Here is a 26356-nt window from a genome sequence, read left to right as displayed (position 1 = left end):
GTACCAGTAACGAGAAGTGATAACTAGTAGCTTTATTTTTAAAAGGGCATTATACATAATCTACCAGGAGCTTTGGTTGTATACATTCAGAGATTAATTTCTATAACGATTGGGACTAGTGTGAAGCCATCATTCCTAAAAGTCTTTTTTCCTAATCCCTGATGTGTTTTGGCTAATTATAGTTATTCCTGATACCCTTCAAAAATATTCTCTTCTTCATGTAGGAATGCCAGCCTCCAGGTGGGCCCTGGGGATCCTCTGGAATTACAGCTCATCTCCACACTACAGAGGTCAGTTCCCTGGGAGAAAATGGATGTTTTAGAGGGTGAAGTCTATGGCATTGAACCCTACTGAGGTCCCTATCCTCCTCAGGCTCCATCTCCAAATTTCCAGGAGTTTCCCAACCTGGCAACGCTAACCCCCTCATCCCACTCAGGTGGTCAGGGAGGACCTGGCAACCCTGTGTTACATTTTCCCCTGCTTGAGTTTTTGTATCAGCAACAGATTTCAGGACTGAACCCAGGAGACATTCCAGTGACATACATGGGAGTTATACAGTGCAGTTAGCAGAGGATTATACATCACTGTCTGGATTAGAAATTATCTTTTTATTTAAAAATTATATTGCTCCAGAGTGAGAAGAAAGGGGAAATCAGATAATTCAAACTGAGAGTGCCAGCAGGGTGTAATGCAGCACTGGACTCCGATGGGAGAGCCAGACTCAGTCCCTGCTCAGGTATAGAGCTACTGAAGATACTGTGGCCTATCAGCTTCTCTCAGCCTAAACTACAGAGGGATGCTATGGGGGGTGGGGGAGAAAGCCACATATATGCCTCCCTGTCCTCAGAGGAAGAATTAGAAACACATATAACCACCATAAATAAATAAAAATGCATGTACTGATGCTTATTATAGGAATACTAAATTACATTATAGGAACTCAGAAAAATCAAAATTAGTTTGTTCAGCTTTCATTGTGCAGTTAACAAGAATAAACTAAATGCAGAATGAAAGGATTCACGAGACTGCATGTAGTCATACTGTGGTTCACCACGGCAAAATAAAAACAAGCGGAAGTAATTCCTTTCCTGTCTTTCTTTGATGTACTCCATCATGATGCAACGAACATTTCATACCATAGCATAATAGCTGAGTTGTGTCAACATGCTGCCTACCTTAACACTTCGTCCAAGGGTAGAACTGCTGAAATGGGGTGATACAGAGGAAGCCGTTTTCTTGCGAGGCAAAGTATCACTCATGTAAATGGCTTCTTTGTGCTGCTTCTTTCTCTCTTCCAGATTTCGGAAGTGCTTGAAATACAATTAGTTAAATCTTGTCAAATTTAATTTTTCTAAACCAACAGATGAAGCTTCCAGCATAACTATAAGGGAGTTTGTGTGCTGGATTTCTTTTCTGTAATTACTGTGCAGTTCTAAAAAACCTGACTACTGTATTTTAGTCCGGGGGGGGGGGGGACGGGACTAATTACAACCTTTACTTTGCAGTGTGTGTGTGTGGAGGGGAGTTTAAATCATTCTCATGATTTCCTGATGTTACACAAAGCATATGAAAAATGAATTTAAGAGTATCAATCACCAGGATAATTCCATCAGTACATTTCACAAAAAATAAATTGTTTTGAACAGGGTAAGTTCTTAGTTCATATTTATCATGAAATATGCCAGTTTATTATTTCTAAATATAACCAAAGAAACTGTACAGCTTCCACGATGACAAGAGACTTCCAAATGAGAAAAGAACTCAAAAACAATTTTTACACAATGGTTTGAACAAACAAACAAAAGATGACAGTGGTATTGCGAGTGGATTAATGATAGGTTATTTTATATTACAGCTTTTGTTGTTAAAGTAAATGAATGAGAAATATTTACAAAACCAACAAATTTCCATAAAATGGATTTGATTTAAATCTGTACTATAAAGCAAATGTGAGTACATTGTAATGTTAATTTTCCATTAGTTCAGTATTGTCTCTGGCTTTAGTGATTTTTTTGAGACCTGCACTTGGTTCTTATTAGTTCTTATTAGTATCTTAGCCCATACAAGATATTAAGGGGGAGGGGAACAGCTATGGAGAATCTGCTGAAGGCATGTTTAAACCTAACACATCTTTGATATATTTCTATTATTATAAAGGCATACAATACTCCCAGTGTGCTTTAATAGTATAGGAGTTTTTCAAGCCATTCTAGATTGTTGTTTAAAATGTGTTCCTGTTAATATCTTTTACTGCACTTATCTCATTAAGGACACCCACTAGACAACCCTCAGGATGACAGTGTTAACTCTTAAACCATGAGGAAAGGTGGGTATACATGTTTAAATAATAAATACATACTTTATGAAAATATTCAAATACATCATCATATACTGATGTTCACAGACAAGGAGTCTTACATGCTGAGCCCCACTGGTTTGATTTTGGCCATAGTAGATGAGAAGGTTTTAAACCAGTCAGGTCTAGGTTCCCAGGACCAGATTTGCTTTCTCTGAAGCCATACAGCAGCTGCAGGAACCTAATTTTTAAAACACAGCAGGGCCTGATTTGGATCAGGAGCATGGCACAGGGAGAGGAGAAGGTCTTTGCACCCCATGTCATCTTCCTGAACCCTGGGGGGCATTATTTACTTCACTTTGGGGTGACCATGAACAGCATGTGCAGCTCCCAAATGAAACACACACACACCCCTGGAACCATTTCAGCTAGAGATGGTGATAAATATATTGTGATCCAGGTAGGGTCATGGTGTGTGGGGAAAGCAAGCTTGTGTATGCATACTCCTAACAAGGTAGGAAACCACATGTGGTTCCTCTTTGTGATCTAGTCTCTGAGTATGCACATGCAAAACTCCTTAAACATGCCAGAATTCTACTGATCAACTGAAGGAACCTTCTCTCTTTCTCACTAAATAGCTAACTGGTAAGATTTTAACTTTTAAAAAGGGCTCCGTCCATACAGCCCTGGACGTTCTGCACACACTCCATAGGATTCAGTAGAAATGTCCATGCAAACATAACCTCATTGCTACTGAGGCTGCCTTCCTACAAGCATGTTACCTGTGGTTGCCTTCGGTGTTTCTTAGCTGGAAGAGGTGGTGGTGTGTCAGGTAAAGGAAAAGGCTCTACGTTTGGAGCCCTGACTTCAGACCAGTGGACTGGTGAAAGTTTTGCAAGAGAGCGAGGAGAAAGGGAGTGAGGAAAGACAAATCCAGGACAGAGAGATGATCTTAGCTTTATAGGAAAGAGAGAAATCATATTAAGAGTTTTCTGTACGGAATGACACACAAACTGCACTTTCTAAGAATTTGCTGGGGGAGTAAAGCCCCCTGATTTGGGCTTGTGACATTCTAATGGGGGACAAAGGAAACAAGAACAACTACACAAACACCAGTTTCAGTGATGAAATGAACACCACACATGTTCACAAAGCTACAGGTCACCACACATGTTCACCACACATGTTCACAAAGCTACAGTGTACTCCTAAGGACACTTGCCTGAGTAAGCTCCACTGAATAGACCTGAGTACAATTTTGAGTAGACCTAGTTAGAATTGCATTTGGATAAAAATGAAATAACCCATGTTTGCTTCTTTCTGCTACTGTACTGTTTGTAGCAGCAGCACGTTATTCCTAGCCATATGATCATTTAAGTGCATGCCATCCTTCCCTTCACACTCTCAAGTGTGGCAACAAGAAAAAAATGGGCAATGTGGCCAGATAACAAGTGGGAAATGCTTAACTACTTCACTTTGTATATAATGCATAATTTCTTTGGAAATAATGTCAGAATTTATTCTACAAATCAAACCAACTCATCCCATATAAATCAATCGCAAGTACTGTGAATGAACTGGTTCTGCTATCAGAAGGGCAAATTATTTTTAATTAGACTTTTCCGAGAGCCTTCTTATTGCCAGTGTTTCTCACCATCACAGTGGTGAGACACTAATAAGTGAACTGGCAGAGACTGACCAAGAGAGAGATCTTGGAGTCGTAGTAGATAACTCTCTGAAAATGTCGAGACAGTGTGAGACTGCAATAAAAAGGCCAACGCTATTACAGGGATTATTAGGATGGGAATTGAAAACAAATCAGCCAGTATCATAATGCCCCTGTATAAATCGATGGTGCAACCTCATTTGGAATACTGTGTACAATTCTGTTCACCACACCTCACAAAGTATATTATAGCATTGGAAAAAGGGCAGAGAAGGGCAACTAGAATGATAAAAAGGTTGGAACACTTTCCCTATGAAGAAAGGTTAAAGCGTTTGGGGCTCTTTAGTTTGGAGAAACAATGAGGAGTGACATAATAGAGGTTTACAAGATTATGCATGGGATAGAGCAGGTAGAGAAAGAAGTACTTTTCTCCCTTTCTCACAATACAAGAACTCGTGGGCACTCAATGAAATCGCTGAGCAGTTGGGTTAGAATGGATAAAAGGAAGTACTTCTTCACCCGAAGAGTGATTAACACATGGAATTCACTGCCACAGGAAGTGGTGGCGGCTATAAGCATGGACGGCTTCAAGAGGGAATTGGATAAACATATGGAGCAGAGGTCCATCTGTGGATATTAGCCATAAGGTATAGATATGAACTTTCAGTCTGGGGCAAGTGATGCACTGTATTCTTGGTGCTTGGGGGGGGGGGAGTGGGAGGGCTTCTCGTGTCCTGGCCCCACTGGTGGACCTCCTGATGGCACCTGGTATTTTTGACCACTGTGTGACCGAGTGTTGGACTGGATGGGCCATTGGCCTGATCCAACATTGGTTTCTCTTATGTTCTTAACTGGCTTGTACCACATTTTTCTGAATGTGGTATCTTTTTGAACTTCCAGTCACTCCATGGAAAAAAAGGATAGCTTGAATGGGGTGGTAAGAGGCAGACTATTTGGTACAATCTCTTGTATCCCTGTGGCACGGATAAAAAGGAGGGATTATTCATATGCCCAAGACTTCTACAAGCTGAAATTTTGCTCTGGAAGGCTCCCTCAAGCACACATTTTGTTTGGCTGCCCAACCAAAATTGCAGCTTTACAGCTATCCTAAATACACTGAAGGAACACAAAGTTAAAAAGCACAAAATATACAAATGGGAAATGTCTCTCAAACAAACCTCTTTGTTTTGTGGCTGGCTCACCAGGCCAGCTGTGGAAGGTTCAGTGGGAACAGCATCAGCAGCAGTGGGGGGTTGAGTGGAAGGGGGGATATTCGTGGAATTGCCATATGGCTCATTAATGTCATTTACACTCATATAACCCTAAAAGGAGGAATTCAGAAGTTAAACATATAAAAGAAGCAAAAGCCAAAAGGCATGCAAGAGTATTAAGGCACCCAATGTGCTGTGAAGGGTTAGTTTAGAGTGATACAGCCGATTGTTTGTGGTATTACAAAAAAAAGTTCATTAACCTATCAAGAATAATCAAAACTACAAAACACAGAGTGGATTAAAATGTCGTAATTACCACATATGTGATCAGAACGTTATTACATTTGAAGTGGCTTTCTGTAGCAAGACAGTGCCATTATAATTGAATGGGCTGAATCCAAGGATCCAAAGAGTGGATATTTCCTTCATTCCTCTTCCCATTGCAGTCCCCTATGCTGCCCCAAAAGCAGCTTGGCACTCAGGAACAGTGTGTGGTGTGATTTGGAAAGTATGCAGTGTGCAGAGGGAATCAACAACAATTAACGGGGGGGGGGAGTAAAATTGTCCTTCTAATTTTGGATATTCTTGTTAATCATTATTTTCTAGTGTTCTTTAACAACTGAATTTTTTAAAATTAAGATTATAAGAGCAATGGCAGTTTTCAGTTTACAATGTGCACAGTCTTAGGACTGTATAAGCAGCAGCAGCAGCAGCAGCAGCAGAGAGACTTTAGGCAAAGGCAAGCATCAGAAAGATATACCAAAGTGTGTGCATGTGTGTTTCAGTTCTAACTGAATGAAACCTTAGAACTTCAACAACAATTCTGGGAATGTTGATTACAACAATGTGCTCTACACAGGGCTGCCCTTGAAAAAACAGTCAGAAGCTTCAATTGGTTAAGAATGTTGCAGTCATTCAATTGCAACAGAATGCTAATGACTGCAGAGGGTCATAGGGACCATATCACTCTAGCCTTCGTTCATCATCAATGGCTCCCGATTTGTTTATGAGTTCTATTCAAGGTGCTGATGTCGATCTTTAAAGCCATACATGATCTGGGGCCAGCATACCCTAAGGACCATCTATTTCCATACAAGCCTCCCCGTTCATGGCAATCATCTTTTGAGATCCTGCTTCAGTGCCTCGACCTTCTGTGGTTAGGAAGGTGGCCGTCTGAGAGAAGGCCTTTTTTTGGTTATGGCGCCAAGAACTGCTTCCCCGGGGATATTCATCTTTCCCCTTCTATCACTGTCTTCTGCCAGTGAGTGAAGAATTTTTTGTTTCATATGGTCATTTTATGTTATGTTTTTATACTGTTCTGTTTTTTGTTGTTAGCCACTTTGGTGGCCCTGATTAGGCTGAAAGGCAGGATATAAATCTTTATTATCAGTGAGCTTTTGCGTTTTGCTCTGCAGATGTGATATCCCTTGCTAGCTTATACAGGTGCAGGTTTGGGAAATAATGCCATTACAGAAAGATGTGCTTGTAGGCATGCTGGCAAGGGTAAAATGCATACAAAAACACAGACAATGATGGATGGTTATGTCAAGTCTTGTGAAAGTCTCGCTGAGGTACACTGGCAACATTCCACACTATTAACAGTTAGATCTTTTACATATACAGAAGACATAACAATATATTGTCCTCTGAGAATTGTAAACTATATGAATCACCACTGAACATAAAGAATACATCAGTAACAGGTTCTTTCACTCCCTTTTCCCTTTTCCCGATTTTCAAAAAATTTTTTACCTCTTTTAAACTGCTTGGACTTACAGGGAACTCCTTTCCTCCTGAAACTGATGAATATTTCTTTTCTAGATTGCAAAGGTTTTCTTTTTCCTGTTGGGATACACATTTTGAAAGTAACCAGTAGGAAGAGTTAAACTTAGAAAATCACAAACAGTCAGGCTTTGTGTGCACATTCATTGTAAATTTGTGGAATTCATGTTCACAAGTAAATTGCTCTAGTTTTGTTGTATGGTGTTCAATTGTCTTTCTCTGTTTCACTTTTTTCCAAGACTAGATCTCAACCCAGACTAAAGTTACCTTTCCATGCAGGGGTCGTTTCGTAGAAAAAGAGCTAGGGGAACTCATTAGCATAATTCATTAGCATATGCCACACCCCCTGGCATCACCGGAAGTGTGTCATAAGACCACACCCCCTGACATCACCGGACGTGTGTCATAAGGCCACACAACCCGCCCCCAACGGTCCCGGCCGCCGCCGGCCTTGCAGCTCCACTGCCGAGCCCCATGAGGGGCCCGGCGGTGGACCTGCAAGGCCTGCGGGAGTACAAGGAAGCCCCGCGAAGGCCCTCCCTGGCCCCAGGCAGGCAGGGGTGGGGAGAGGCAGGGAGGAAGCAACTTACCCTCCCTCTTTTCCTGCCTTTGTCATGTGCCCCGCCCCTCAGTACCTCACCCGGGGGAACTGTGTTCCCCCGCGTTCCCCCCCGAAATGACCCCTGTTTCCATGTATCCAGAGCAATTGCACATTTTGTGCAACAAGCTTGTTTTCTGTGAGTGCACTGGTATTGCACCAGCATCTCCTGCAGCACACACATATAGTGTGGATGATTCTTGTATACTGTAGGCAATTTGGATTCACCCAGAGTCCCCAGGTGGGTCAGGGTCCCAAACATGTGTACATGGGAAATTTAAAGACCTGTGTGCATCCAGATATGTTATCCACACTATATGTGTCTGCTATGGAAAACTCTGATGTAAGGTTGCCCCGTACTGACTGGGCTGTTCTTACTATCTTATACCTGCTTTTCTCCCAATTCCAGCTGTAAAGATTCCACAGATCATCTGCAACAAGAATATATGTACAGCATACTATCAAAAGCTGCTTGGCACATGACTAAAATAAATATCTCAGTAACCTAATTGTGAAGAAAACCAGAGTACATTAGGCTGCGATTACACACACAATTAGACCCGACATAGGCGCGAATGCTGGGCGGATTTAAAAGGCACAATCAGACAACAACATATGGGCAGCACCCTGCAGCCATCGGTAACCCGTTCTGCTCCACCGCAGAAGCGGAGTTAAAAGACACCAGGGAAAATCTGGCAGTAAACGGATTGTGATGGGCCATGGATGGTCTTTCCCCTGTCTGATCACTCCAGCATGCTCCCATGCCGTCGGAATGGTCTGATCAGGCCATCCTCACTCCGTGCCGTTGTTTTTTCCCCATTTGCTGTATGTGCATCATTGCAAACTCCATAGGGAGCCCTCAGTGCGGAGGTGCGGTTCATTGATTCCTTGTTTAAGCGCATGGGAAACAAACAGCACACAAAAAACCCCAACTCACCCACAGTTGTGTCTGAGCACACACTAATGGGCTGCACCCACAGCTTCAGAGGGAGGTGTGATCATGCAACTGCGGGTCTATTTCCTCCGGAGGAAATAGCCTCGCTCCCCCCCCTCCTGTTTTATCTGGCGTGTGTGACTGCACCTTTAGAGAACTATAATTTAAGATAGGTGATTTCAAGTCAGAGAAAGCTCTCTATCAAAGAACTTTGAACAAAAAGAAATATACTATCCACAGGTCAGAAACAAATGGAATGTTATCACATGTCTATTTCCTTCTATGTTCCAAATGCTAATCTAGAGGTTTTGGCATGCTGACAACTGATTTTATTGTGTTAACTCAGAATGTTCTGTAAACTTATTAATTGCAGCATTCTGTTAAGCATCCTATTACACAAAAGCCTGAAATATGAATCTTGCTTTTCTTTTCTGTTGTTCATCTTCTTTTGCCACTATCATGGCAATGATTAAAATGCAGACTTAGACCAGACAGAGTCAGGCTAAAATCCATGTGTCATACTAATTAACAAGCAAAATTTCAGCATTGCAAGAAGACAGGATTTAACTTTTCCACCTTCCCACTTGGTTTTGCTAACTGAAACACACCCATACTTTTAATATTCCTGTAATAACTGTGGGGATCATTTTCAGTTAGCAAAACCCAAGTAGGAGTGGAACCATGAAAAACTTCGCTCCTTCCCTCCATGGCTCTGATCCACATCAGGACCATACAGAACTGTAATTTGGCTGCGGGAAAATGGCAGAGATCCATGATCTCTGTCTCATCTAGTTTGACCATCTGCCACAACCCTTACTCAGTCAGCCTACCCTATCTACCACTCAGGATATGGATACCATCCTGAACTTTGAGGAGAAAAAGTGGGGAAATGTAAATAGATAAATAAATGTTGACAAACTGAGTTTGCTATGCAAATGTTTACCACACATGATTAAGCTTAGTAAACCTGTAAAATGACAAGATAAGTCTTTTCCATGTGACTACACAACTATCATATTGCTGACTGGATTATTTTTTAACTCATGTCTTAGAGGGTCAGGAAAAATGCCTACTCTTTGCAGCATCATCAGCAGGTTATTTTTCTCTTTGACAAAATGATCTTGTTCCCGTTGGGCTTGCTGGACAATATGATTGGCCTGCTTTTTGAGAGCAGAAATTTTCTCCTGTAATAAAGTTAGCATAAATACTTAGTTCAGGATGAGCTTCAGAAAACAATGTAATGCAGCACAAACCCCAATTATCACGAGGACTCTTGTGTGGAAGAGATCTGTACCAACAACACTTTGTTTAGTTCTTATTATGTTTTGTTCTCTTGTTTGGCCTTTTGAGGCCCTGGGATTGGATGTCACATGTTTTCTTCAAAGACTATGTCACACATTACACCAAAACAAACAGAGAGCCACCTAGTATACACTCAACAAGGAAGCTACAAACCATCTAGCTCTTTGATGGGTGTACCTCTAGCTGGATTTTTTTCCCAAACACCTGTTTCTCACATTCACATTTTACATTTCTTAGATAAACACTTCAAATCTTAGGAGAATATTTAACAAAACAAAATGTGTGAAAAAAGTTCTAGGCACATGCTTATTCCACTAGGGAATATGGAGTTCTGACTGATAAACACTTTTATGATGTATGAGTATTAACTTCTATGCTAAGAAAACTAGAAGTGAAAATAATAATTGGAATGAATATGGAATTGTACAAACTACAGAGCTAGATGATGCAGATGTATCCTACCAAAGAAGGACATCAGGTACTGATGTCACATTTCCTTAGTAAGTTAAAGTGAACCCAAACTGAAAACCAGTTCAAACTTTTTTTTTGAAGTGGGACAAAATTATCCATTCAGAAGAAGTGCTTGGGGGGAAAAATCAAAACTAGTGTATTTTACCAGAATAAAGAAGTAAGAGAACATAAAATCAGCAGCTAAAGCATTAATGTTTCCATGATCTTTTCTCTAAAGCTGTGACTGGGAGGGTGTGTGTGTGTCAATATGCCTGCTGGATTCCATATACTGCAGAGGGCAGTAATCTTAGCACCCAGGATTTGAGAGATTAGAATTAACTTGCCCCATCTTTGTGAACCAGTTTTGTAACATGAATTATATGCTTTCCCATATAAACTGGAAAGTGGCTTGGCTAGTGAACCCTTCCTAGATTGATCCAGGACCAAAATAAACAAATTTCATTCTCTCCCAATCTTGAACTAAAACCAATCCACAAAAAATATAATGTGCTGTGTGATCCTAAGAAGAGTTACAGCCTTCTAAGCCCAATGATGTCTAGAAGGGTGCAAAATCTGTTTAGGAGTATCTTCTGCAGCAGTGGTTTATATTCTCTTACCTTTCTACTGACAATGCTACGTTGATATTCAGCTACTTCACGCAGGAGCTGCTGTGTTAGATTCTCTTTCTCCTCATCTAGCCTGCTTTCATGTTCTAGCTGCTGAAACTCCAGATCTTCAAAGTGTTTGCTTTCTACCTCCAACAGATCAGCATCCTTTAAAGACAAAACATCAGTGTAAATCAAAAATTATTGTTAGTGAAAATAGATTAAGGTGCCAACTCTTAATACTAAAACAAAACAAAACCAACATTCTTTTTACAGTTGTGGACTTAAGACAGAAATTCTTATTCCCAGTAATTAACTGAATAAACAAGTGACAAAAATACTAGTTTACAAGTTGGTGTCTTTGGCAGCCTGTACTGGGCACACTCCAACCCAGTCACGAGCTGAGGTTGGGAAGAACTAAAGCAAAGCAGGCAGGAAAAGGTTCACTAAACTTTATTTTTATTTATATATTTATTTAGACATTTCTTTTACCCTGTTCTTCTCTCCAATGGGACCCAAAGCAGATTATAAAAGTACAATTTAAATAGACAAAATACAATTTAAATAAACTAACAGAGAACAAAAGGTATGCCAGAGGATATCCTAAACTGGTCCTGAATCCACTGGGCTGGCACACTCAAGGCCACAAGCTGTGAGTCACAGGTGGGCTTCTCCCACCTCTGCTTCACAGTCTCCAAGGTGTTTGCCCTAGGCCTCTTCCAACTAAGTAAGGAACAGCAAAAAGATGGATAAAGGGAAGAGGGCTGGTGATACCCTGGAATTTAGGCTGATGCTGCACAATGTAGGAAAGGGGTAGTCTCTAGGTCCCATTATTTGCTCAAATAAAGGGATAGCATAGATAAATAGATTGGGGGGGGGAGGTTACAACCTGCCTCCTATGTCACCTCCTCACAACTTTCATCCAAACTATCATGACCTTTGCAATGGGAACGCTCTGACTTACTCCTCACATGTACCAGAGTAGTAATAGAAGGTGAGGATATATATCTGTCTCCCACTGGACAGTTCTCCACTGCACACAATGTTCATTCACTGGGTGGCTTCACACACAAACATGAAAACATGTCCAGAATACAAATTGGGCACTCCCATATGCACATGATTTCAATAGGAAAAAATAGCTCAAGGAGTGAGGATTTAGCCTCATTACCTGTCTTTCAGTCCCTGCCCCCCAAATGGGGAAAATATGCAGAACTCTGTGTAACTTTCTGTTTATTGTGATTTCTGTGTTCCTAGCCACTGTTCTGCTTCCTTACATTCTCAGTGTAAAAATTTACCTTACATAAAAGCAGAAATCTCACACTAGTTAACACTGAATAAGTTTATGTACCACGTTTAGTGTTTGTAAATATGCAGCATCACTGAGAAACAGGCTTAGATGATGGCCATTTCACACATAATGCAGCGGCAAACCCAGATTTGCCACAAATCTTCCCAGAGCCTCCTTCTCTCAGCTCAATCTGTTCTGTCTCCTGGCTTCACAACCTACCAAGAGAAAGTTGACTTACTTCTGGGTCCCAGCCCACCATGTGAGAACCACTACTTTAAGGAGAACAAGTGTTTGCATCTCTTTAACTACGAGCATTCAATCTACTCTCCCCCCCATAATTTCAAATACCACTCCGCAAGACAACAAGAGGCATAATCAGTGATGACAGAATCTGTTGCCTGTGGGATGAGGTGTGGATTATACTAGCTCCTTGCATGTTCATTAATGTGAAATTATGTCCACAGGCCAATTTTTTTCAATTTTATACGGTCATACCACATTTATCCTTTATGTCTCAAATATGAAGTCGCAAAAAGCTGTAAAAAAGTTAAAACATTTTATGAGTGAAAACAGTAGTCAAAATATTGAAATGGGTAAGAAACCACTTCTTGAAACAAAGGCGTTTCATGGCCATATTTAAAATCAAGATGTTGTAAAACTGCACACCTGTCAACAGAGACATTCTATCATTCTGCAACAGAGAAATGAATTCTTTTTAAGTGCAGCAACTTCCTGTAGGAGCAGTAATTGGAGAGTATAGAATTTCTCTTCCTCTTCTACAGCAGGACATGCCGAAGCCCAACTAAACATTACATTTACAAAATCTCTAGTAGCCAGAGGCCAAAAGGTGCTAAGCACTAGCTGGTTGACAGCTTTTAAAGTATGTGCCACAAACCAATTCTTAATCCAGCTCTTTGCATTCTGCTTATTTGTCAACATGAACCACTCTTATTAGCAATATACAAAACTAGTATTTAAAACCTTAAAACTATGGACTGGTTATGAAGAAGTCCTTTGCACACTTCCCAGTTGATCATGCTTCATGTAACTAAAAAAAAAACCCCAAAACAAAAAGGGGGGAAAAGAATCCATGCTACTGACCCTGTTTAGTTGCTGTTGCAATTGTTCCCTCATGGACTCAGGGCAATTATCAAGCTGGGTCTTCTGCTCGGAGTAAAGCTCCTGAAGCTTTTCTAGTTTTTCCCTTTCAGCATCAAGCTTTATTTTTTCCTGGAGTTTCAACCAGAAAAATAAAGAACAGAATTACCTTCAAACCCAAGCAGTTGTTAGTGATCCTGATGGCGCCATAAAGCAGGGCAAAGTAAAGGGGGGAAGAGTGGGTCTTGATCAGTACTGAAGAATGGAAGAGGCTGCAGTTAATTTGGAATAACCTACATGTCTTTGTATCACCTGTCAAGTACCGAATTATGTTTTGGGGGGCAAAGGGCAAACATTTCACTTATTCCACAGAATTTTTATTCCACAATTCTACAATTTAGGTTGTATCCCCAGATTCAGTCCCCAGCAAATCAGGTTTTAAAGATGGATTCAGAAGACTGGGAACCACAAGTTAGTCACTTAGCTTCCTTGCAGGGGTGATTTTGCTGGGTCAAACCACATAGCTGAAGGTTACAGGATTCATATGGTACACATGACTTCAGATCATGTATATTACAACATATTGTTTTTTTTCTTTTTATTTGTCTCTCTTTGGTTCTCATCCTTTCAAAACTATCTATACAGCCATGAGGTTATTTTTATTTCCTTACTTCATTATTTCCCACCTTTCTCCCCAATTGGGGACCCAAAGCAGCATATATCATTATGTGCTCCATTTTATCTTCACAACAATCCTGGGAATTAGGTTAGGCTGAGAGAGTATGACTGTCCCAAGGTCCCCTAGGGAGCTTCCATGGCAGAGTGGGGATCTGAACCAGATCCTAGTCCGACACTCTAACCACTTGTCCACACTGCTTAGAAACCCAGGCTGTAATCTAATCCTTTTACAATGGGAAAGTTGCCAGTGATAATTTTCAAATGAAAGAAGGGCTACTCGGGATTATAATACACCTCATTGGGTTTTACAGTGGTGATATGGGTAGACATGCATCCCGTGGCTCATACGCCACCCACCTCCAGTAGACACTAACTTCTATTAATTAATTAACAGGCTCACATCCTTGATTAGAAGGAATTAAAATTATGGGTTTGTCAGAATTTTCTTTTTGAAAATGACCATACTGTCATTGCTTACTTTTAAGACTACCTGGATGATCCTATTCTCTGCTTTTTATATGATGGTATATTAGCTACTTAGAAGCCAAAGTAGTGGTCAGTTAGTCTAAAAATGATGGAAGGATAGAAAACGATAAGATTTTATGAAGTGAACTAAAGCATATATTATCCAGCACAGTACAAAGGTAGACAGAGTGGAAACACAAGTGTGATGGTAAGTCAGAGAGGAATACTTTTATAAACTGTGAAAGGAAAGGCTGCATAAGCATAGCACAGGAAAGTAATTGGTTTGGAGCAGGAAATTCTGTTGCAGTAATCCAGCATGCTGAATAAATAGAACTGGTTTAATTCACTCTGAAAGGAATTCTATCCTGATATCTAGGATAACCTTGGAACCCAGATGCACAATCCCAATTTCAACAATAATGAACAACAGACATATTTTCCCCAAATCAGAATAGACTGAATATATGTTTTTAGCCAATTACTCCATTTCTCACAAACATACTACAAGACCGACTCTTTCAAAACAAGACGTTTGTACACACAGATCTACAGAAGCAGCAAATTATGTTTAATTAACTGGATGCTAAACTGTTTCTTTAAAAAACAGCTGGCATAGCCCATCTTGAAATTGACACCAGCCTTTTACAAACAGTCCACATGCACAGAATGGTGGAGAAGTATAATATCTGCCAACTCCCTGCCCCCTAATGTCAGCAGTAGGCAAAAGAAATATTAAAACTGTATGGACTCAAATGTTACATATGTGCACAGGCTCTGTGTGGATGTTTGGCTGAATACATAGACTAGGGGTAGTGCTAGTTGGTACAAACCTGGTTCCCCAAATATGTACATTTCCTACACATGTTGTATGTACAGGGTTAAGTCTCAGTTTTTAAGAGAACACTCTTTTCCACAGAAGAACTGTGGAAATGGAGACCCATTAAAAATCTACAACATGACATCTGACTTCAATACCCAGGAAATGTTATTTTATCATATGGAGTCACAAAAACAATGTACAAGAGTGAAAGAACTGCAAACATAACCTAAGATCCCTGTTGCTGTTGTTTTTAAAAAACCAAGAATAATATATAGTTCTTCCTACCCTTCCTATACACATTATTTCTTATGGGGAAGGATTATTCTGAAACCACCATTTTAATTTCAAAAATCACCTTAACGCCCAGTGATGCCAGAATGGTATAAGCAAATATACAAAATATGTTCTATCCTGACAACCAGTGACACTTTGGTCTGTTATGCAAAACTATAATGTACCACATCCATCCTGACAAGAACAAAGGAACCTGGCCTCAACAGGGTGTAAATTCCTGTTAACTGACCTCCTTTGTTCTGATATTATCAAACAAAACTTCCTTTACTACTTTTTCCCTCCATTACGTTTCCCTCCTCTGTCATGTGTGTGTCTTTTAGCCTATGTCTCATTTTCCAAGCATCTCATCTGTTATAACAGTGCTGGCCATGCTACAAAACCTGGAAATGTTTGTTTGACTGGGGCAGCTAAAATAAACAACTAACCATACAAGCCATGGCAGTTCTAAAATCCCAGCTCTAAATCTGAAAAGCTAGGGTAGGCACACGTCCTTTAATACTTTTCTGGACTCTCAGAGCTTCTGTTTCAAACACTTTCCTTGGCCCGGGTAGTATGGCAGTTAGAGAGGACAACTAATGTGGTTTACTAGTCACTCATGCTAAGTACAAGGCTATCATTGAGCTCATCTTACAAAGGAAGCCATTAATTTGGAAGACTAACAGCTGCATGCTAGGAATGGAAAAGGGAACCTGACACCAAGTGGAAGAGCCACTTCCTTTTTCTTTTCCACTATCTTAATGCAGAGGCATTCTTTTTGTTGTGTAAAAATCAGAGTCTCTAACAGAAGGGTAACAATAGTAAGAAACAACAGGAAAAGGGTAATCTGCAGCCCACCCACTAAAGTAATTTATTTTTGCCCATAGTTTTACTCACAATGGTATTTTAGATATATTAATCTAGTTCCAAAGCTTTACAAGCATAATGAAAACAGCTGCTGGTGCTTTTCCACAAAGGTATGCACAAGGGGTTGTGCCCAAGAATTCACCTAACACAGACAGGATCTAGAGGGATTCACATGAACCTGTTAGTACAAGATGCAAAAACAAATGAAACTCTTGCACAAGGAACGTCTCTGAATTTATTTTTCTTTTCCATGCAAAGTGCTAACACAAATATATAAAATATCCCATCAAGGAACACCTTCTGCATGGGGAAACTGTGTCTGGATTCAACCCATTTTGCTTACACTAAAATAAGGATAAAGCCCACAGAACTATGCAGAATGAAGAAGTACAGGTGAAAAGTAGGGCACAGCTGAATAATTGTTTGTTGACTGTGCTAAGTGTACCCTTCGTTGTTCCAGTAACTCTTAAGACAAAGAATATTATGTCCAGTTTCATGATGATTCACATTCTTCCACAGCTATCCCTGCTCATCAAACAGATTAAATTAGATCTTTTGACAGGACTTTGCCAATGACTTACTTTAATGCCAGGCAGAATCTTGTCTGATCTTGTTCACATTTTGTTAGCCAAGGTAACAGGGTAGCCATAAAAGGTTTATCAGTCACTGATGTATACAAAGCTGTCATTAAGCTCATCACAATCAATGAATAGCAGCTTCATGCATTTACTTTAGGCAATTTACTAAAACTAACATCTGCAGTCTTTTACACAATTTACATATTCTGTTATTTGGATGATAAGGATAAAGGAAGCTACAGCAGATCATCTATAAGCAACCAACATGGAAAACTGCAAAATAAAAAGGAAAAGGAAAAGTTCCAAAACGCTGAACAACTATTTGTGATACTAGCTAGGAATCATTCCCCCCCCCACTCTAGCAGCTAGGAAATTGTGTGTTGCTTATGCATGCGTAGTTTGTTGGGTATCATAGAACAGCCAATCCCAGTCTGACTACATACCCTTTGATGCCTGGAACGAACCCATAAGCTTAGCCAAGAATCCAGCTGGGAACTGGCCCAGATCAAACTTCTGCTTCTTAGTGCTGCTGCCACCATTCTCCATTTCTTTCCCCTGTTCACAACAGGCCTTTTTCCACCCAGGTGAACATGCATGACAGAGATTTCAGCTCACTGTTTTCCTTTCCAACTGTTGTTTGTTGTTAGGAAGATCTGGGCCGCACAAACAGGAGATAAGCAGCAAGAGAGGACAGACATGGAAGCTGCAGAGATCCTGTGGCAAGGGAAAGCTAAGAACCACAACCCATCCTGAATATACTTTCCTTCCTTTCTGGCAGCTGTGACCGTGTCGAATATCAGTGCTAAGAGTCTCTGCTTGGATTCCCAGCTGTGGTTGAAGGCTCTGAATCCAATCTATTCCTCATACATGCACATACACGGTATGGCAAGGAACTTCACTCCACAGGGGAAATTCCACTGAAAACACCTGTTTTCTTCTGGTCTCATTTAACATCAAACCTGTTTTTCACTGGGGAAATGGTTTGATGGCACCATCTCAAGCTGCACCGTAGAAAAAGGCATTTTATATATCTACAAGATAAGCAAAGTATATAATTCCAAATAGTCATACAGAAATTTAAGTAACTTTTACAAAGGTCACAGTCTCTTCTGAACTCCAAATGATTTTAAGAAATCTAATAATCAAAATTATTAAATGAATCAAAGGAACTGAGTTATGGGGTTAAGCAACACATACAATCTCCTTCCTTAGTAAAAGTTTTAGACCAGCTGAAATTCCAACTATTTTTCAGCATTCTCCTAGCTATATGATTCTATGAACTAAGCAAAACACTAAACAGGCTTACCAGGAAAAGCATGGAACAAATACTGACAGCATTATCCAATCCTAAGAATTAAATCAATACGCTGATGTGGCAACTCAGGAAGCAAACAGTTTTTAATGAAAATACAACTACTATCTGAATCCTAAAGAGGTTAAGCAATGAAGCTGCCTGCATAAAAGACAATCCCTAACTTACTTACTTGAAAATTTCCTGAAATCAAAATAATTACTTCCTTTTAAATATGAATAGTACAAATAGCTAGAAAAAAATCGATCATGATATAGAAATAAAATGCACTGTCTATGTAGCCTTCTCGTACGACAATAAGGCAGAAACAAACAAAAAGTCCATCAAGGTACCATAATCAAATTTAAATTCCTTTGGATTGCTAAATCTTCTATGTGATAACTCATCTAGAGCATTCTGCACAAGAATCTTAGTATTCTGCATTGCTTAATAGAGGTGGGTGCAGTAAAAGAATAATCATAATTACAGAGCCAGGCTTGGGGCGGGGGGTGTTACTAGGGTTGTTTATTTTAGAGTAGGATGTTTCCAGTTCAGGTTTCAAATCTGTGTGGTTTTTCGGGTTCCGGAGTTTGGGACCATTATTTTCATTGGGGGATATATATGAGGGTCTGGGGCAGCTTTCATAAATATAGTGCACAACTTTGCACACACAGTTCTCCTTCTGATATAAAGACTGCCTAAGTTTCAAGCAAATTGAACCAAGGCGTTTGATTTTATAGACCACCAAAGTAGGTGCATTCTGGCACAGGTACACTAAGTTCTTTCTGTTAATTCCTGGGGAGGGGGGGGATAGTGGTCAATCAGCAGCCTAACAGGAGAGCACCTGCTGGCCGCTTGTACTAAACCCCCCCTCCTAGTCTCATTTTCCTGTTCTCCTATCCTGACAGTGACTAACAATAAAAACTGTTTACCTTGCCTCTGAAAACTCTGCATGCCAGCCTTCCTTGCTGTGTGTCTCCTTTCATAAAATGAGGAAAAACAGGTGCTTACCTGTAACTGAGGATCTGTGCATCATCTGTGCATTCACACCTCTGGGATATAGTGCGCCTGTGCCGATGGAGCCCGGCATGTGACCGGGGAGCGGGCGTGAAAATCCCTTTTGCTTTCCATTATACCGATCGGGGTCGGCGCAGGCGCACTATATCCCAGAGCTGTGATGCACAGAGACCACGAAGAAGATAGCTTCCTTTGCAGAAAAACACCCCTCCCTGTCCCCAAAGCTGAAGGACAAACAGCATTTTGGGAACTTTGAGGGGGGTGGTTGTTTTTCAACTAAATGACACCAGAATTGCAGAGGTGCCAGTGCTGCATGTCCACTGAAGACCACCCAAGTTTCAAGCAGTTTTGTGAGGGCCCTAGCCATCCTACTTGCAGAGGTGCGGCCCCACTTCTACAAGGAGGGAGTAAAGAGAATGAGGCAGCCAGACCTGCAGCTCTGCTGGGCCTTGTGCCACACGGGAGTTGCCCTTCACCTGCTGGATCCAACTGGAAGGAAGAAATGCTGCTGCCTGGGAAATTCAGAGAATCAAAGAAAAACAGAGATGCCCACTGATGATGATAAACACCTAAATATGCCCACTGATGATGATAAACACCCATTATACCTAAGAGTCCCAGATTTGTTTCCAGGAAATCACTGTACTGACCTGAACTAATGATTTTCATGTATACCTTCTGCTTGGGAATTTTGTAATTCATGCCCCTAAAGAAAAACCTAGTACATTCATCAAATTCCTAAGAATGATGTATAAGGGACAAGTGTTTTGAACTGTACTGTGATCTTTTTAGAGGTTTTGCTTTAGTTTCAACTTTCTTCCCTCCCTTTATAACACTCCAAGGCAGGAATACTCAGGAAGAAGGCATTTCAAAATGGGCTACTCTCTTACTCACCTTGCCAGGCAGCATCAATAGTTTCCTGTCTATCCTCAGTCTCTCTATCCTATTCTTTATCCCTACCTCCTACTCAAATCCATTTTAATCCCACTGATAATTCCCTTCATATATGACTGATAGGCAAATGGTGCAGACAGATAACACAGGCTAGTATAAATGGAGCTCTCTTAATGTTGCCATTTTACTAATTGTGAATACAGCTTGTGACTACATATGAATTAAACAAATAAACTGGCCCAAGTCACTGCCACTGCCAAGTCTGCCTTTTTTCAGCTGAGACAGATTGGACAGTTGGCCCCATACCTTATCCCCCCCCCCCGGTGATCTGGCTACAGTGACCCATGCAGTGATCACTTCCAGATTGGATTATTGTAATTCATTCTATGTTGGGCTGCCCATGACTCTGCCCATATGAGGCCTGAAGAGCCTTACAATCTGCTAATCAACATCTACTGGTGGTCCCTGGCCCCATGGATGTTTGTCTTGCTTCGACTAGGGCCAGGGCTTTTTCGGCCCTGGCCCCTACCTGGTGGAATGAGCTCCCATATGAGATCAGGGCTCTGTGGGACCTTCTACAATTCCACAGGGCCTGCAAGACGGAGCTCTTCTGCCAGGCTTTTAGTTAAGGCAGCGGGCATCCTCCTTTTTATCTATCTATTGGGCCTCCCCAGTGGATCAGATCTGAGTAATATCTGGAACCCAATTGTGACAGTATACATCTCTTGAGGCTCTGATGGTATATATAGAAATTGCACTGTATTTTAACTGATGTATTTTAAACTGTTTTTAACTACTGTATACTACATTTGATGGAATCTGCCCTGAGCCTGCTGTGCGGGGAGGGCGGGATACAAATCCAACAAATAAATAAATAAATAAATAAATTTTGATGATGATTAATATCATTTAATTAGGTTGCTGTGAAAGGGGAAAGGATGTTCCTCCTTTGTTGTAGTAAACCAGTATAGTAAGTAAAAGAGCAGAGTCCTTCACATCATGCTTAACATCTTCAGATATGATGAATAAAATTACAAGTAATATGAAAATTCTCCCTTTAGTTATTTTAAGCACCCAGGTGGTAAATCATACATCTTCCCTTTATGATATTGTTTTTTAAGAATTTCACAAGCTCCTGAAACAGGTGGTCCTACACTGGTCAGATGAACTTGTGCAAGACTTCCTGTCCAACAGGTGCCCAGATCAACAATTCATTCCAGCACTTAACTCTTTCCATAAACATCAAGCTATCACCACCCCAAACAGAAGTCTCATCATTTATACTGTACTTCTGTGAATGAAGTTGGTTTTATCTTTCACAAGTTGTATGGAGATATCATTTCACTATTTGCAAAAATCCATTCACTTGTAGAACATATCATTGCAGCTGTCAAGGAGCAAACAGTAATGCCAGAAAATGGAATATGACTGGGGAAATGATATGACATGTGATTTTACACTGCAAGCAGACATTTAATGAGTAAAAAAAAAGGTATCTGGCAAAGATTCATATGCAAACATTACAACCTCTCCAAATCACTAGTGAATGGCTATTGGTAGCTCTGAATTAATTTTTCCAACAGCTTTTTCCACTGTATTAAGAGGGGTGGGAGCAATGTTCCCCCTAAGCTGTGGAGTCTTGTGAGCAAAAATTTTACTTGGTGAGCTGCTGGCATTAAAGTTCTGAGCAAGCAATTTGGCTACCGCATACATTAATTTGCTCTGGAGCCCTCCTTCCTGAGCTGAGACAGAAATGGGTGAGCTGGAGGCTAAAAAACTGTGAGCTAGCTCACACTAACTCAGCTTAGAGGGAACACTGGGTGGGAGTCCATAAATGCTTTTTAATACTGATACTATCTAATTTGTTTACATAAACAAATGTTACAAAATATAAAAAAAATCTTTGGTACAACAAATTCCTCGTTTGTCTTTAGATTATCACCAGCAACCGAAATCATGAAACATGAGCTTTCTCTGTTTATGAAATGCCATAGCATTATCAAGACTTTTTAAAATAAAAGAGAAATTTGGAAAGTTTACAGAATCAGAAACATGAAAGCATAAAACAAAATTACCAAGCCAGAACTTAACTGCCCAGTCTGAACACTATGATCATTCTGATGTATTCTTGGCTAGATGACATAGACCAATCCTCTTTAAATTTATTTTTTACTGTGAGCTGTTTGGGCAGTAGACAATGTGAAACAGCAAAGTGGGAAGGGAGACACTTCTTTCTCTGCCTGCAGTTTCTCTACTCCCCAATTGCCCAAATCCCTTTCCTACACAGTAGCTCCCATTCTGCCTAATGTGTATGGATCCCCTGGGGTAGGAGAGGTCTGGGTATACAAGAACACAGGGAGGAAGAAAATGGCAAACAATTACATAATCTTGAGATTCTAAGATCTGGGCAGTATCCTAAAATTGAAGTGTTTGCATATTTATGACGGTCATTCACAAAAAATATTATGCAAAACTCTAGCTATGATACCAATTTATTTCAATTTTTTGCTCAAAGTATGTATTCTGCAATAGGAAATCAAAATTATGTTTAGAGAAAGTATATGTTATCTAGTTATGAAAGCTACATAAAAGCTAAGTTAAATCACTCCTCCCATATGGATGTCTAGGAAAACCATTGCAGGTTATACCATATAGAAAACTGGAAAAATTACTGCCGACATGAGATTAATGTGCAGATTCCACTGCACACACCCAGAGACCTTAGTTCAAAGTTTAAATATTGTTCCTTTTTAAAAATGATGTTTCTTCAATGAGCAAATTTCACTTTAAAAATACATTAGAGGTTTCCCTCGCTTGAAAGCCAGTCGAATCCAACTCTAGGGGGTGGTGCTCATCTCAGTTTCCAAGCCGAAGAGCCAGCGTTGTCCGAAGACTTCTCTGTGGTCATGTGGCCGGCATAACTAAATACTGAGGCACATGAAATGCTGTTACCTTCCCACCGAAGCAGTACCTATTAATCTACTTGCAATTTCTTGCTTTCGAACTGCTAGGTTGGCAGGAGCTGGGGCCAGAGAGGGGAGCTCACTCTGTCACGCGGCGCTAGCATCTCAAACTGTATTATTCACCGACTCTTCAGATTATGGGGGTCTATATGGTTATCTAATGAAGTTTTCTATGGATTCAGGAAGCTGTTTTGTTTGGCTCTGAAATGAATAGCACTTGAAATCTTTGGTGAGTATCTCTTGTGTGTGTTAGACTGACTTCCTGTGTTTCTGTGTTGTTTCTTTGCCATTAATAATAAAGTGGTAATACGATAATCATTTGAACTTCAGTACTACATGAAGCTTTGAACTGATCAGGGAGAATTGCTTTTCTCCATTAGGTTTCAAACCAGCACTGTATTAAATCAAGCATAAGCCATTTTGTTGATAGTTTTTGGGAATGCTGGACCAATCTTGAACAACAAAATCCCATCTCAAAATACATTAGAGAGTTACAAATCTTGATTTCCACGAACTCTAGGGAGGAGTCAGTAAATGGCATCTAATTAGAACACAAGATTATTTTAAATTAAAACATTGTATTATTTACCTTGGTCTTTTCGCCAATAACATTCCTCTCCAGTTCTGCTATCTTCCTGTTTAAGTGATCCAGTATTTCCTTCTCCTTGATAAGTTCAGCTGTTTCAGATTTCTGTTCCCCATCCAATAAGGCACATTCCATATCCATCTAAGAACACAAAGCATTCACTGCTTCAGTCCTGCTCACAAAGAAATTCTGCAGCATAATTTTGGAAGGCTTATTCACACATGATGCATTAAAAAACTGCTGATGCAAGCTGTATGTGACACTTTTTGATACCTTTTAATACAGATATACAAAACGAAACAGAGAAATAATGAACACAAATTTGTCCAAAACTGACTATTTTCCCAAAGGCTTTCTGCTGGAAAGTTTCCAATTCTTGTGTGTTTCTTAGCTTTTTTTGTCCTGGTTAACATTATTAATTATGCTTGATAGAAGCCCAAAATCATGTATGCATAGTGCAAGGTTTGAAATGCAATTCTAAATTAATGTTCCCACATATCCTGGTAAAAGCACTTATAGAACTTTTTGCTTTTCACACATGCACAGCAAGCACAGGAAAAGGGCTAAGCGGGGGACTGGATTGAGGGACAAACATGAACTTGGAAGTTTGTAGCTTAGTGTTGCAAATACATCATCTGGTCCCCTCCAGGTGGGGTCTAGAGATCTCCTGGAATCAAGGGTGTAGACTTTCCAATTTCCCGGGGGGGGCTGGGGCTGGGCCAGAGGCATTGCTTTGCTAGGAGCAAGGGTGGCTCCCGGGGGAGGCTGAGCAGCTTCCTGAAAATTTCGGCGGGGGCTGAAGCCCCGCCGCCCCCACGAAGATTACGCCTATGCCTGGAATGACAACTGAGCAGTTCCCATGGAGGAAGTTAAGTCCATCTAGCATCACTGATTTGCAGCACAACAGCCCTGACAACTATAGACGGGTCATTTCGTAGAAAAAGAGGTGCAGGAGCTCATTAGCATAACTTATTTGCATATGCCACACCCCTGACATCACCGGAAGTGTGTCAGAAGGCAACACCCACCACTCAGGTGCCACTGGGCTGTTTTGGATTGCTAGCTATTGGGGGGGGGGAACGTGCAGATCTGTCTTCGCAGAGGAGGGAGAGCTTGTACCTAAATAAAACTTGGTCTTAAAGGTGCCACTGGACTGTTTTGGACCAGGGGGGCAGGGGGGCTCTGCAACTTACCTGGCTGCTTCTTGCTCTGACTGAGGGAAGCTGGGAGCAGGGGGTGGGGCTTGTTGCATGTGCCCGCCCCCTGGGCTCTTTACTGCCGGAGCTCTGCTCCTGTGCACTCCTGCAGGAAATGACCCCTGACTATAGATGAACAGACTATTTTTACATATGTGGGGTGAAAACTTTTCTACCCCACATCACTGCCCTCTGGATATAGGAGGTGCCACTATAATACTCTCAAACAGTATTTTAGATTTCTGAACAATGGGGTACAATTAGATGCAGCAGTAACAGCAGCAGCAGCAGAAAGTAAAGAAGAAGAAGGCGGAGGAGGAGGAGAAGAAATTTTTATACTCTGCTTTTCTCTACTATAAGGAATCTCAAAGCAGGTTACAATCAAATTTCCTTCCTCTCCCCACAACAGGCACCTTCTGAGGTAGGTGAGGTTGAGACAGTTCTGAGAGAACTTGGACTAGCCCGAGGTCACCCAACTGACTGCATGTGGAGTAGGGAATCAAACCCAGTTCTACAGATTAGGGTCTGCCACTCTTAATCACTACAGTAAACAAAAAGGAGATCACACAGCAGTGCTGTGAAGCAGGGCACAATAGAACTAGTAACATATTGGACAGATACAATGTGTACAGTACATGAATATAATCATTGCACAATAAAGCACAAGAATACTAAATGTGAATCTTCTGATACACAATGAAATATTCAAAAAAAATTTCTTTTCAAAATAATTATTTCCAATAAAGAATTTGGATACTGAAGACTTTATTTTGATAATCTTCCTCAAGAAAATTACTATTATAAGTATTTCAAAGGCATAAGGCTCCAGAAAACTGTATAGCTTCAGACTACTAATGTAGAAGGAACTGCCCTTCCAGGGTATTCAAAGAGGTTTGCAGTAACAATTATATTTCTATTGATCGGCCACCAGTAACACTAATTAGAAACCACTCTGTATTAATGCTAAGCTGGTCGAGCCTCTAAATTATGAGCCAAGTCTCAGTTAGTATATAGAGGAAACAAAGGAGTAACTAAAATGTTTATTTATTTATTTACTTCATTTATACCCTTCCTTTCTCCCCAATGGAGGCCCAAAGCAGTTTACATCTTGCCTCAGTTTTATCATCACAACAACCCTGTGAAGTAGCCTAGGCTGAGAGAGTGTGACTGGCCCAAGGCCATGCAGCAAGCTTCCATGCCGGAGTGGAGATTCAAACCTGGGTCTCCCATATCACAGTTTGACACTCAGTCCACAACACTGTCTCTCAGTAGGGTAACTTGGTATGTATGAATACTCCAAAAGCATTGTTTATACATGCATACTGAATTATCCCATTTAGTTTTTCCATCATTATCAGATCTGAATAAAGAATAAGTATGTGATTGTTCCATTTTACAAGATTCATCTATTCGTCCGAGGCAGGCAAGCCAGGAGAGGGCGGGGGGGGGGGCTCCAGAAGCAGGCCAGCCGGGGAAGCGAAAAAGAGGGGGGGGGCAT

The 26356-nt window shown here is 40.7% G+C and overlaps 1 protein-coding gene across 1 annotated transcript in view; it reads right to left on the bottom strand.

Moving 5' to 3' along the window:
• Window positions 1–26356, bottom strand: part of PHLDB2 (pleckstrin homology-like domain, family B, member 2) — a 72531-nt gene that overhangs the window by 15630 nt on the left and 30545 nt on the right. The window contains exons 5-12 of the mRNA XM_015405961.1: window positions 23666–23803; window positions 13237–13365; window positions 10857–11012; window positions 9561–9671; window positions 6926–7015; window positions 5141–5284; window positions 3079–3252; window positions 1176–1310 (exon numbers count right to left, since the gene is read on the bottom strand). Of these exons, the coding sequence (XP_015261447.1) occupies window positions 1176–1310; window positions 3079–3252; window positions 5141–5284; window positions 6926–7015; window positions 9561–9671; window positions 10857–11012; window positions 13237–13365; window positions 23666–23803 (1077 nt within the window). The remainder of the gene's footprint in view (window positions 1–1175; window positions 1311–3078; window positions 3253–5140; window positions 5285–6925; window positions 7016–9560; window positions 9672–10856; window positions 11013–13236; window positions 13366–23665; window positions 23804–26356) is intronic.

The sequence above is a fragment of the Gekko japonicus genome, unplaced genomic scaffold, assembly GCF_001447785.1.
Source record: "Gekko japonicus isolate JY-2015 unplaced genomic scaffold, Gekko_japonicus_V1.1 scaffold365, whole genome shotgun sequence".
Classification (NCBI taxonomy): Eukaryota; Metazoa; Chordata; class Lepidosauria; order Squamata; family Gekkonidae; genus Gekko; species Gekko japonicus.
The sequence above is the reverse complement of the archived record's forward strand: the minus strand, read 5'-3'. Positions and strand labels throughout refer to the sequence as shown.